Source organism: Podospora bellae-mahoneyi, chromosome 2 (genome assembly GCF_035222275.1).
Source record: "Podospora bellae-mahoneyi strain CBS 112042 chromosome 2, whole genome shotgun sequence".
NCBI lineage: Eukaryota > Fungi > Ascomycota > Sordariomycetes > Sordariales > Podosporaceae > Podospora > Podospora bellae-mahoneyi.
Window position 1 is genome coordinate 776,052 of NC_085881.1, and position 12,040 is coordinate 788,091.

General features: G+C 51.0%; 6 protein-coding genes and 1 non-coding gene across 7 annotated transcripts; 3 read left to right on the plus strand and 4 right to left on the minus strand.

Moving 5' to 3' along the window:
• Window positions 1–123: 123 nt before the first annotated feature.
• Window positions 124–573, minus strand: QC761_201195 (uncharacterized protein; the record flags this gene model as incomplete). Its single annotated transcript, XM_062875849.1, has 1 exon — window positions 124–573. One exon carries the CDS (start codon window positions 571–573, stop codon window positions 124–126), a length of 450 nt encoding a protein of 149 aa, XP_062734385.1.
• Window positions 574–975: 402 nt separating this feature from the next.
• On the minus strand, window positions 976–1,346 carry QC761_201197 (uncharacterized protein; the record flags this gene model as incomplete). Its single annotated transcript, XM_062875850.1, has 2 exons — window positions 976–1,184; window positions 1,250–1,346. The coding sequence occupies 2 exons, from the start codon at window positions 1,344–1,346 to the stop codon at window positions 976–978; spliced, it is 306 nt and encodes a 101-aa protein (XP_062734386.1).
• A 2,179-nt stretch (window positions 1,347–3,525) lies between these two features.
• Window positions 3,526–3,644, plus strand: QC761_0032230. The gene has a single exon. It is a non-coding gene; the product is annotated as a tRNA-Pro (tRNA).
• A 115-nt stretch (window positions 3,645–3,759) lies between these two features.
• On the minus strand, window positions 3,760–5,416 carry QC761_201200 (uncharacterized protein; the record flags this gene model as incomplete). The annotated part of the gene is made up of 6 exons (XM_062875851.1): window positions 3,760–3,885; window positions 3,938–4,023; window positions 4,106–4,838; window positions 4,895–4,985; window positions 5,063–5,159; window positions 5,210–5,416. 6 exons carry the CDS (start codon window positions 5,414–5,416, stop codon window positions 3,828–3,830), a joined length of 1,272 nt encoding a protein of 423 aa, XP_062734387.1. The 3' UTR covers window positions 3,760–3,827.
• A 798-nt stretch (window positions 5,417–6,214) lies between these two features.
• Window positions 6,215–6,821, plus strand: QC761_0032250 (uncharacterized protein; the record flags this gene model as incomplete). The annotated part of the gene is made up of 2 exons (XM_062872281.1): window positions 6,215–6,583; window positions 6,696–6,821. Exons 1-2 carry the CDS (start codon window positions 6,527–6,529, stop codon window positions 6,819–6,821), a joined length of 183 nt encoding a protein of 60 aa, XP_062734388.1. The 5' UTR covers window positions 6,215–6,526.
• Window positions 6,822–7,562: 741 nt separating this feature from the next.
• Window positions 7,563–9,268, minus strand: QC761_0032260 (uncharacterized protein; the record flags this gene model as incomplete). Its single annotated transcript, XM_062872282.1, has 2 exons — window positions 7,948–9,268; window positions 7,563–7,886 (listed from the first exon to the last, which is right to left on the minus strand). Exons 1-2 carry the CDS (start codon window positions 8,035–8,037, stop codon window positions 7,563–7,565), a joined length of 414 nt encoding a protein of 137 aa, XP_062734389.1. The 5' UTR covers window positions 8,038–9,268.
• QC761_0032270 (uncharacterized protein) lies at window positions 7,659–11,057 on the plus strand (the record flags this gene model as incomplete). Its single annotated transcript, XM_062872283.1, has 1 exon — window positions 7,659–11,057. The coding sequence occupies one exon, from the start codon at window positions 7,659–7,661 to the stop codon at window positions 11,055–11,057; it is 3,399 nt and encodes a 1,132-aa protein (XP_062734390.1).
• Window positions 11,058–12,040: the final 983 nt, after the last annotated feature.

The following is a 12,040-nucleotide window of genomic DNA, read 5'->3' on the forward strand; positions in this document are numbered from 1 at the left end:
ATTACACTCAAACCCCAACCCCATCACAACAACCCTAACGAAGTAAACAAGAATCCCTCAAAAATTAAATATTACCCACCCCCCTCCCCCTTCCCCCTCCCCCTTCCCCCCTATCCAACAACCTTAAAGCAAAAAAGCAGCAACACCACCCAAAACAACCATAGCTCCCGCCGCCTGCTTCCCAGCCGCTCCAGCAGTAACAGCAGGTGTCTCAGTAGGCACGTAAACAGGATAGGTCTTGGACCCAATAATCGTCACAGTATCCGTGTGATGAGGCTTGGTATGCGGAGTGTAGACTGACTGAACAGACTGAACAGATACGACCGTCTTGTGGTGATGTTTGGTATGATACTCCGTCTCGGTCTCGGTGTAGACGGATGGCTTGACATAAATCTTGGTCTTGTATTCGGTCTCAGTCTTGGTGGGCCTGTTCCAGGTGTGGGTGGTGGTCGTCTCGGTGTAGGGTGGGGTGTAAGTAGGCTTGATACGGGTGGTGGTGGTTTCTGTCTCTGGGCGGCCGGCGGCAACGAGGGAGGAGGCCATGAAGGCGCCGAGGAGAGAGAAGAGCTTCATCTTGGTGATGATATTAGAGTGGTAGATAATATGAGTGAAATTCAGAGTTTGACTGGTGTCAACAAACGAATGAAGTGATCAACTGACGGGCACTCGTGATGATGCAAGAGAAATCCCGGAACTCGGTTACCTTCAGGGGCAGGATTGGGTTATAAGCAACCGCCGGGCGATGTCATGGCCGAATGCATCATCGAGAGAGGATGGCAGTAAACAAAGGAGAACGTCTAAGCCTGGTGGTGATGTGTACCCGGAAGCGTTAGCAAATCCCATGTTGACGAGGCTGAGCTGGAAGAATAAAGAAACCTGTGTTTACATAGATGATGCAGCTCCATATTGACACTGGGGTAGGCCTCGGTTGCGCCATCCTTCACTTGAACAACTGGATGATGTGTTTGCCCCTACCTACCTATGTAAAAGGTCAGAGGCAACCCAAGACAAGCCGGCGCGGTGTTCCCCGGTTATGAGAGTCAGTGTGGGCGGAATGTTTCTCGTGGCTTCGCGGGTCCTGCTACATACATTCCTGAGTTCACCAGGTAAGTAACCCACGACATCGATGCGGTCAAAACGCCCCGAATCCGTCACGGACAAAATTCCAGAATGAAAGTTGAAGCCTGTAAACTCAGTTAGCTAGTCGTGTAATTATGATCTGACCGGAAACGGCTGCAGTTAACTGTACCAGCCTGAAGTCCATTTCCGGACGTTGTGCAGAAACGTAGAGAAGAGTGAGAGTCGGGAGAGTGTCGTAGGGAGGCAACCATGGTAGCTGTTACCATGTCCCGTATTTACACCCCCCAAAGGGCGGGCATTTTGGTTGGTCTTTTAATACAAACGATACTATTGCAATGTAAGAGAAAATGAGGGCGGCACACGAGGTCGCTCATGATCAAATACCAAAAAGGCATTCAAGCTACCCCCAACCTCGAACTTTCAGGCAGCGGGAAATACTACTCTCGAGTTACCTTTGCTCCTTCCCCGAGAGTCACGTACTTAAAGCAGGCGTCCTCTATCATGATCCTGCCTACTGTGATCTGTCAATTCTCTCGACGTCACGAGTGGCTCAAGCTTCATCGGGTAGTCCCGACATTCCATCCACGCTGCCGGAAGCAGCAGTGTCATACAATATTCTTGTTGCTCTTTGTTGGTCAAAATAGACGGAATTCCCATCAGCTGAGCGCATTGTCATCAACAATGCTTAGTTTTCAGCACGCCTTAACTTATACCAACCTTAACCCGAGCACCAGCTACAGCAGTTTTCCATCATCAATGTTTCACTCATTGAGCGAAGCTCTAAATCATAGTAAGGATAGCTATAGATGGAACTTTGCTCTGCATACTGTAACTGAAATCGTCAAAGGGCGGTATTTGAGAAAGAGTCTCGTTCCTGCCTTCTATAGGTAACTACATTCAAAGTCTTGTTCTCCTAAGTAGCAACACGATACACATTTATCACGCCGCTATTATAATAAGATGATATATATATGCCGCTGATAGACGTTTAGTATCTATGTAACTCTGCTTCTATAGAGCATTTGCGTAAGATACTGTCACAGTTAACCCAACGGCAGGTCGCGCAGTGTGTGGGCGCGGGGCGTCCCCAGCCAATCATTAAGGAAGATAGGAGGCAACCAATCAAGAGCTGGCCAGAAGTGCTATGGCGCCAAGAGGCCTGAGCAGTCTGCAAGATGCAAGATGCTACGGGTGATCGAAGGCATAGCACGACGAGCACTTTGCAGGATGCAATGTGCTAGGAGTGATCGGGGCCATAGCAGGGCGAGCACCTCAGGGTCCCGAGGTCTATATATACGGAGGAACTGGCTGGTGTAGATAGACAGTTCCGCAGTATGCAATACAAGTCACAATCGTGGTATCTTAACTATTGTGATTGAGACAAGCCAATTGTTGTACACTGTTTAGCTGTACCGAACCAGGATTGTTCAGAAGTGCCTTCAACCAGTATCCCTTTCAGAGGTTCTGGATAGGGGTTCGTCATAGATACCCCTTTGTTGAAGTAGCTCTGAATAGCTATCTATTTATATATATATATATATATATATATATGCTAAGTTATAAATATCTTTTAAAATACTCTTTTGATCTGATCTTTCTTCACCGTATTTCCAAGCTCGTATAGTCATCAATCCTAGCTGTTTATGTCTCAATACCTAATCCCAGCATCTTTCTGTCTAAATAATCAGCTAACTCCAGCTCTCACTATTAAAGCTATATACAATAAAGGCTGAAACTACTTATTGTCTTTAAAATGCTTATATTATAGTTTAAAAAACTCGGATCAAGCATTCAAGAGCGAGATTAACATACATAAATTTTTATACCGGATGTGATGGCATATAGCCGAAAGCAGGATACTGGGTTAGGGTTGGAAGGACCATGGCTGAGGACGAGGGCTGAGGACAGGACTGCAGCCAATAGGAGAGCAGGAAGAAGGACTACAGGCCAGGTGGGGCAACAGGCAGGGCATGGATATTTGGGATAGCGAGCAAGCCTACCACACTTTACTTTTCATTTCTTCTTCATCTCATAATTACTTTAGCTACGGAATACTATATTGGCCTTGACTTGTAGAACCTCAGCTTCGTAACAATTGTTTTTATATCTTGCGTTGCGCCTCGGCACTTTGGTTTTTTTTTTTTTTTTTTGGAGAAAAAATTTCCTTATTATAATCCAAGCTTTGTTTCTACTAATCCAAGCATATTATATCCAAAAGCTATCCTCAACACGCTAGGACAAAAGGGATTAAGAAGCTTAAATTATCGACATAGAAAGTTTAGATTATAAACTGCAAAAGCTGAGCCTAAGTTTGGATCACAGCTAAAAGAGTTTGGATTGAGTACTAAAATTCTAAAGCAAAAAGTCCCCTGCAGTGTGTAACATGTATAAAAAGCGAAAGATGCGTGCGGTGTGGTGTGTAGCATACACAAAAAGCAAAAGATAGGGGCCACCCGGGGATTGAACCCGGGACCTCTCGCAAGCTAATATTCTGAGAAGAATTTTCACTTTGTAAACATCAGGGTGAGCCCTAAGCGAGAATCATACCACTAGACCAGCGGCCCTGTTTTCACATCATTTCAGATGTGGATATCTCTCGGTGGCAGAAGCTCCAGCTAAGTAGCGCCACCCTGCCAGCTCCGTTCCTGGCATGATTCAACTCCTAACCCCAATTCATAACTCCAACTATTCACCACAGTGATACCTTCCAGCTTTGGCGTCAATGGATGCAAAATCTGGTGTGAGGTTTACAAATCCTTTGTGTCTTCGTCTGCAGGGGGGTCAATGTCGAGGACGCTCAGGGGGCTGTTATGCATCAGTCAAACATCCACGTAAAGGCAAAAAATAGCAGACCTACCCCTTCTTGACCATGATACTCATAATCTCAAATAGCGCATCCGCAGCCGCCATCGTGGTGTGCTCAGCGTTGGTATCATAGGCGGGCTGTTATCACACCCCCTTGTCAGCCATCATCATCTCTCCCTAACCCGCCCTTTCACCACAGCCGTATCAAGAAGGAACTCACAGCAACCTCAACAATATCCGCCCCCACCAAATTCACCCCCTCCAACCCCCTCAAAATAGTCCTCAACTCCCTCGTGCTCCAACCCCCCGTCTCGGGCGTGCCCGTGGCAGGCGCAAAAGCCGGATCAAGCGTATCAATATCCAGGCTCAAATAAACAGGGTTCTTCGTCCCGACCCGTTCCCTTATCTTCTTGATGATTCCCTCCGTCCCTATAGTGTCAATCTCCCTCGCCTCCACAATCTCGAAGCCGCAATAGCCATCGTTCTCATAATCACTCGGCCCCGAAAGAGTTGTGCGGATTCCCGCGTGGATGTTTGTGTCGTTTCTCAAAAGGCCCTCCTGTGCCGCGTGGTAGAAATACGTTCCGTGGTTGATGGAGGCCGTTTCCGAAGGCGAGCCGCCGAATACCTTTGGCTTCCAGGTGTCGAGGTGGGAGTCAAAGTGGATGACTGTCACAGGGCCGTAGGCGCGATTAATAGAACGTAAAAGGGGGAGTGTGATGGTGTGGTCGCCTCCAAGGGTGATCACTCTCGGGAGGGTCTTGCCTTTGAGGGAGGGGCCGGGTTTGGTGGCGTCCGTGGTTGGGGGGCGGGAGAGGATGGAGAAGTGGCCGTTTTCGATTTGGTGGAGGGCGTAGGTGTTGTCGTAGGATGTCACCGGGATGTCACCGCAGTCTATGACTTTGGCCCAGGAGTTGAAGGGGTTCGTGTCGAGGGGGACGTTGTAGCCGCCGCTAGAAGGGGGCTGTCAGTCGGTGTGGATGGTAGAGGTGAGGAGGGTTACACATACTAGAGGTTGAGCCTTCTTGAACCCTGCCGGATGCCAGAGGGGCCGAACCTAGCGCCGGGACGGTAGGACGTGCCTGTGTCGAAGGGAGCGCCTTGTTTATTTATGCTTATTAGCCTGGCTGCCTGACGTTGTGTATCCAGGCGATTGATTGTTGTGTAACAGACGTACCAATGAAAGCGATGTCATAGTCAATGTCCTTGTGAAAGAGACAAGGAAGATAAGGAAGGCGCCCAAAGGTTGAGATGCCAGAGAAGACAGAGTCCGCCTGTGAGATGTGTTAGCCAAAAAGACATGGACGATCTCTAGATGACTGACCTGAGTCCCTCCATCGCCTGGCAAGGTGTTGTACCACAGAGATTTGTGAGGCCCCGCCATGTTCTTTTGATGCTCATGGTCACCATGTGCCAGAACGGCAGCTGTAAGCCACAGGGCGAGCAGACCATGAGTTGCCATAATGTCGATTTGTGAGTTCGATATGTGATATGATACAGACACCGGAGCAGCGAAATATGGCCAAGGCATCACTCCTTTTATGGTCCAGCGCACCTTTCCCCTCGGCCTGGGACTCTGCGAGCCATCGACCAACAATCGTCACCACTTGCAGCAGCCCAATTCCCTTGAAGCACCTCTCCGGCCTTATCACAGATAATGACATGCCTCAAACTCCCCTAAGCCCATTTCACTGGACGTCCTTCCAGGAACCACCACTGCATGTCATCTCAACGGTTCTCGTTAGGTAACGGTCGTACCATCATCTCAGTGGAAGCATCACGTCCCATCTCATGCGGGAGCGACAGGAGAGATAAAGCAGAGCGTGTAGAGCATGTTCCCGACTGGGACTGCAGCAGACAGTACACCAATTATAAGGCTTTATCGATGCTGCAATGGCAAGCTCGTCGATTTCTCGGAATCCCACACTCTGGACGTTGGATAATTCGACCACTAATGGAATCTCTTTTATTTGAAGCGATCGAGACCCGGGAATGTGGGGCTACCGTTCCAGTGCAAATGACATCAAAGGTCTGGAGCGGGGGAACTGGTCCATGGGGGATTGGACATAGATAGCCGTTGGGAGTGGGATGTTGCTATCTCGGAGACGTATGTATGTATAAGTGCAGATGCCCCCTTTGGTGGCGATGTGGTCATTGGTCTTTATTTCTCATAGCTTCGGTGGCACGCAGGTCCTATTCGCTGCTCAGATATGGTGACATTTGATCGAGGAGATAAGAGCGAGGTATGGAATTGTGTGAGTTTTGAATTTCTTACAAATTTATTTCCGAGTCGGAGATATGTGGTCATCTCATTCAAACATATAATAGAGCCCATGGACAGCTTTGTCTCGACTCCTGGTCTTGTCTCCCCATCCACACACTTGTTACGATGCGGGATCCCCCCTTGTGGTCGACGGAAGAAAGAACACCTGAAAGGACCCTGCACTCAAAGACGTTTCAAGCCCAACACGTGGTTCCCGAGACATGGAGCAAAAGAAGGCCATTGTTGTCCAGGGATGACACTTGTTGAACCCAGGAAACGGCCGAAGGCAAAGAGTACGAGAAGAAGAAAGAGAAGAAGGAGAAAACAACCGCCGGGCTGACTCGGGCTGGAACGGCTGGTGAGGTCACCGTCTTCACCATGGTTGAGGCGATCTCATTCGTCCCGTTCATCCTGCGGCCAGTGGGACCACTTCCGGTGCGTAGGGCAGTTTCTTGCGCTGATTCGGCCGGTGCCCTGTTTTCGCTGCAGAGTGAGCGGGGCCGTGAGCCGGCTCCTGAAAAAGTGCAGCTAAAAACGACTGATGCAGCAGTCGGTCGTGTCCCACATCAGAAGCTGCCGTGCTGCGGCAGGACAGCGCAACGGATGGCCACTGGATAGCACTGCGTTTCTGCCTGCCCGGATCCGCTTTGGGAGAGGCCATTTCATGCATTGATAAGGATACGTTAACGTTGTTGCTGGATATTGGGCAGAGCCAGAGAGAACCAAGAATGGAAATGGACAATGCAATTCTAGCTGAATGAGATGCAAATCGTCATCGAGGTCGAGACAAGACTTCCAGACTGGGCGGGGAGTGGAGCTCTTGTTCTCCTTGTTCCCCGCCGTGGGAAAGGCTTGGCAGGGAAGTTAGGGATTCTCAGCGCGGGCTCAAGCTAGGGGTACCCTCCTCTCGTTCCCAGCCCGCCTATTTTGAGGTGCATTAAAGACCGGGCCAATCACAAGAAAAAACCCCTCGAACAGGACAGTTGAATGGGGATGGACCAAATGGACTTGGAAGAAGATGCTCTTCTTCAGCGTGCATTTACATTGCATTTCCCTCCATTCATCACTCTCTCTTTCTAGACAGACACTATCGAGCACGCGCTGCTTCCCCCGGTCCCGTCCTTGATCATATGCTCCGCCCAGGTGTCCCTCCTTCTCACTCACGCTGTGTCTCGAGGTGATTCGCTCTTTGCGTGAACAAGGAAGGTCCTGAACCTGCCACTTGTCGATGTCTCACACAGGTCGCTGCCATCTGCCTCTATCCAGGACGCTGTCCTCCGGCCGCAACTTTCCTTCTGTGATACCTCGCCCAGCAGCTTCGCCGAGAGGAACCCTGCGTGGCGCATTCTTTTTCCAACAGTGAAATCACTCGCCGCCACCGCAGTACATTTCCAACAACGACGTAAGCAAATCATCAAACATGATGCCAATCTCTCTCCTTTGACTCTTTTCTTCCAACAACTCGTTCACCCCTCCAGACCATCGCCGGACAAGCCGCCTTTCTTCTCCGATGACGGTAGACGGCCGGGGACCTGCGCTCCCCGTTATGGGTTTGTCCCAGGTTGACCAGGCTTTTGGCTTGGAAGCGGACCGCCTCAAAAACCAGCCGCGCATGTTCAAGAGGCACAAGGTTCTGCCACACCCACGCAAAGAGGCCGTTGTGGGAGTAACAGACTTGCAAGTTCAACGGTCGCGATCGCGTTCCGGGCCAGAAAAGCATGTCGAGACCGAACCTCCGCTGTCGCAAACCGGTATCTCCCCGGCGAGTCAACGACCTCGTCAGCAAGAGCTCCACGTACCAAGACAGCGACGAGGAAGGGGTCCTGAACCGCCACCAACGCCACCAGCGCATTCACGAACCTCATCAACGAGTCATCCCGTTGACCCATCCAGCGACGAGCCGGATGACGCTGAAAGCCCGGCGCAAAGCATAGAGACGGTCCAGCCGCAGTCTCCAGCTACCCCTCCTAATCCACAGACACCTCTCACGCCCGAAATAACACCCCCAGGTCCGGCTGAGTCTCAGCTCAGGGCACGACCTCCGCTTTATGATCGACTCCAGTCGAAAATCACCACCGAGTCGAGCTTCCAGTCGTATAGAACCGCGCCAGAGGTTCCTCTGACGTCTCCTGATGAGGAGGACGGCAGGTCATCGCTCCTGAGACCGGCGCTATCATCAGCCCAGACATCTCGGAGCACTGTCAGGCAGTTGAAGGCGGATGGGAAAGAGAAGGTTCAGCCCGTGGGCTTGGGGCTTGGGCTCGAGTCGGGTGAGAAGGAAGCCGAGGCTCCAAATAAAACCAGGGAATTTGAGAAATTTGATGGAGGGTGGACATGCGAGAATGGTGAGGTGGCAGAGGAATGGAACGCAACTCGCATGAGGAATGTGTCGATAAGAAAGCGAAAGGTATCAGCGCAAAAAAGGGAGGATCACAACAACAACGAGGTCCTTGAGGACTCGACTGTGTCTGCAACAAACGCCACCAAAGCGCTGCGCTCTGTATCGCTACAGGACAGCCCGACGACCTATCCTGCACGCAGAGTCGTCTCAGATCGGGTGCCGAATCGCGGACCGCCGTCCATGTCCGAATCTTCGATAGGCTCTGACGCGAAGCGCTCCTCCATCATGTCCAATAGGTCGACAACTTCCACTGTGGTCGACCACCCCGATGCAGCCCCTCGGCGGCGGAAGACGCTACGACACATGAAGAAGCAGATTGACTTGCGCGACTCCAGCTCCGAGCTTTCACCTGCCAGTTCAGCGCCTACATCTACGTCGGCAGCCGTGGAAGAACCACGTAGGGGACCTCTGCCAGCTTCGAGACTAGGAGACACTGGGCGAGATAGCCATGCGTCTATGGCTACTTTGAGCTCAATTTCGAGTCACAAAGCTCGGCGAGAGGCCTGGAAAGCGGGCGCGATTGCGGTTGCCATTGTGCCCGAACGTCGATCGTCGATCAAGTCCAACAAGTCCAACACTGCAAGAACCCCGTCTTTGAGGTCAACAAGCACGAGGCGATCCCAGCGAAGCCAGAGTCTCAGCTCTGCACCGCAATCACGTACATCCAAGAGCGTTGAGCGAGTTCCTATCTTTGATCGACCACAACGCCGAGGTAGAGCTCACTCCGAATCAGATGGAGGTAGAAGTGCTGGAGATGAGCGGACGATCGATTTTCCTCCTGTGATACCGAAGCGGTCGTCTTCTCTCTCGGCCCCTACGAGTAGGAATGCTTCTAGAAGTGGCTCGCTTACGGCAGAGAGCCTCAAGGCGCACAACGCCATCCAGGCACAGCATCAAGAACTGCAAAAGGCTAGCCGGGAGCTCAATAAGCTTGTAAACCAGCACGCGGAGAGTAATGAGAGGGTCAGAGAGCAAAGGGTGGGGCTGCAACATCCCCCTGAGCTGAAGATTGTCACCAAGTCTCCGCAGCCCGAAGTCACAATCCAGCAGGTTCTGCCGGAACAGCGTGCTGAGAGTAGAAAGACTGTGTCAAGCCCAGACCACGAAGGGGATGACCATCACCTTTCCGTGGATCGGTACGGTGACCCGTTGTTTGAAAAGCGGCTCTCTGCCCAGAACACCCCCTTTTCCATCGCTTCAGTCGAGACGGCGGGCACTTCTCACGCTGAAGTCTCGGAGGCCATGGCGGTTAATATCTACCCGCACCAGAGCAAGTCTGTCGTGCTGGTCGACCACTCAGCCAAGCCTTCCGAGAGCTCCTCGCTCGAGAATCCTGTCATAATCGCAGAACCAGCCACACCACCCCAGAAGCGGTTTTCTTTTGAAGAAGTCGTGGACTCACCGTTGCGAAACCCGCGAGCCCCTCCCGAGCCACCTCGTCCGCCAGTCATCAACTTCATCCCGGCTACTCCCTCGGGCTTGACGCCCATGACGGAAAGGCAGAAGATGCTGGGGAACTACTTTGAGGTGAATGGTGAGGGTGAAAAGCCAAAGCGTAGCCAGTCGCTGCTTCGGCGTGCCTTGACTGGGGGGCGGAAGAAGCCGGTTGGTGATCAGTATGGTCCTTCACCGTCCCGCCCAGGGTTGATAACTAGGACTTTCTCCCTTGGCCGTCACGAATCCAAACCGCAGCGGCCGAGTCTCAAGCGCCGCCGTAGTACGGATGATCATCCCAGGGATGAGCACCTTCTCCACCCCTTTTGGCGACCTGCCTACGCGGAAGACTCGATGTCCGATTCTGAATCCGACCCAGACGAAGACTATTATGAGGAGAGGGGAAGAAGGTACAAGTACCCGCTTATTGACAACCGCCCTGGTGGTGCTCCTGCTAGAAGAAGGAGTTTGAGCCAGCGTCTCAAGCGGACGTTTGCGATTTTGCCGGTGCAGGATAAACACCAGGATGATGGGTACGAGGATGATTACTATGCTGTTGCTGCCGGGTCGGGGCCAAATGGCGAGGTTGACCGGAGAACGATTAGGAGGACGCCATCGGGGAATCTGAGGGTTATGCGCTTTCGGAAGTCGTTGGAGTCGCTTAGGCCGGTGACGGCGCCGGAACAGCAGCAGCAGGTGTCGAGGCCGCCGGTTACACGGATTGGGAGGCCGCTGCAGGGGTTGGTGAGACGGTTGTCGAGGGGACGGTCACAGGAGAGGCCGGTGGGGATCGGGGTTGGATCATCATTGGTGGGTGGGAGTGCTGGGGAGGAGAAGGGGGGCTGGGTGGATAGGATGAATTTGGGGAGGAGGTTGAGCGAGAAGCGGAGGGAGAAAAGGACGGAGGAGTTGAGGAAGATGATTTCGAGGCCGAGGGAGGTGAGGGATGGGGTGGGGGATGTGATTAGACGGATGAGTTGGGTTGAGGAGCAGAGGGAAAGGGAGAGGGGGGGTGGTTGTGGGATGGGGATGGGGGGAGATAAGGGGAGGGCGGGAAGGATGACGACTTATTGATTATGGGTATATGAATGCATGAGTTTGGGTTGGAATTTCATGGAGGGGATGTAGGTCAGGGAAGAGGGCATGTATGTGATTATGATGTTTATGTTTGTTTCTTTTTTTTTTTTGGGAGCGTCTGTTGGGAGATATGGGTATTGTGATGTGGGTGTGGGAAAGGGTATGTGATGAATATATGAGATATGACTGGGTGTGATGTCTTCTTTTTTTCTCTTTGTTATTCTTTTAGGGGGGTGTTGATATGTCAGATTATGTAGGTGGTTAGCTTTTGAAGTGTTTGGCGGCGTTAGCGATAAGACTTGGGTTTTGGGAGGTGTGGGTTATGAAAAATGCAAGTTTTTGGTACTCTTTTATGAAGACTTTTGATGTGTAGTGTGAGGTTGAATGAGCTTAAGTAGGACAGGTATGATGTGCTATTGATGCTATATCCTCCCATGCTCTTGCTCTTATATCCCCTTCGCAGCCGGGCACTCCTTTTCTTATTTACCCATCAGCGATGTTATCACCTTCGCACATCACCATCATCAGCACCTTCGCTTATACCAAATTTATTTGCATCCCAGATATGCCATATACACTACCTACGGTATTCTATATACTTTGATCATCTAAACACTATAACTATGCCGCTTAGAACCGTAGTTGATTGTTTTAAGACGGAGAGCAGCGCTCTGAGGCACTAAATCTTTTATCCAAGCATATAGTGTTAAGAGTAATGACATTCAACCTATGAGTCTGAGCTTGAAATAGATAGTAAAAGTTGGGATCGATGTTAAATCTGAGATTGAAATGGATAGTAAAAGTAGGGATTAACGTTAAATCTGAGCTTAAATACCTTAGAATACTTGCTCTATATATATCTCTTTATTACTCTTTATGCGCATCCATATATAACACTCTTTGTGCATTTCTATATGTAATACCCTTGATGAATCACTATATATAGCCCTGAGAACACATTGCTCTTGGTCTCTCTTCCA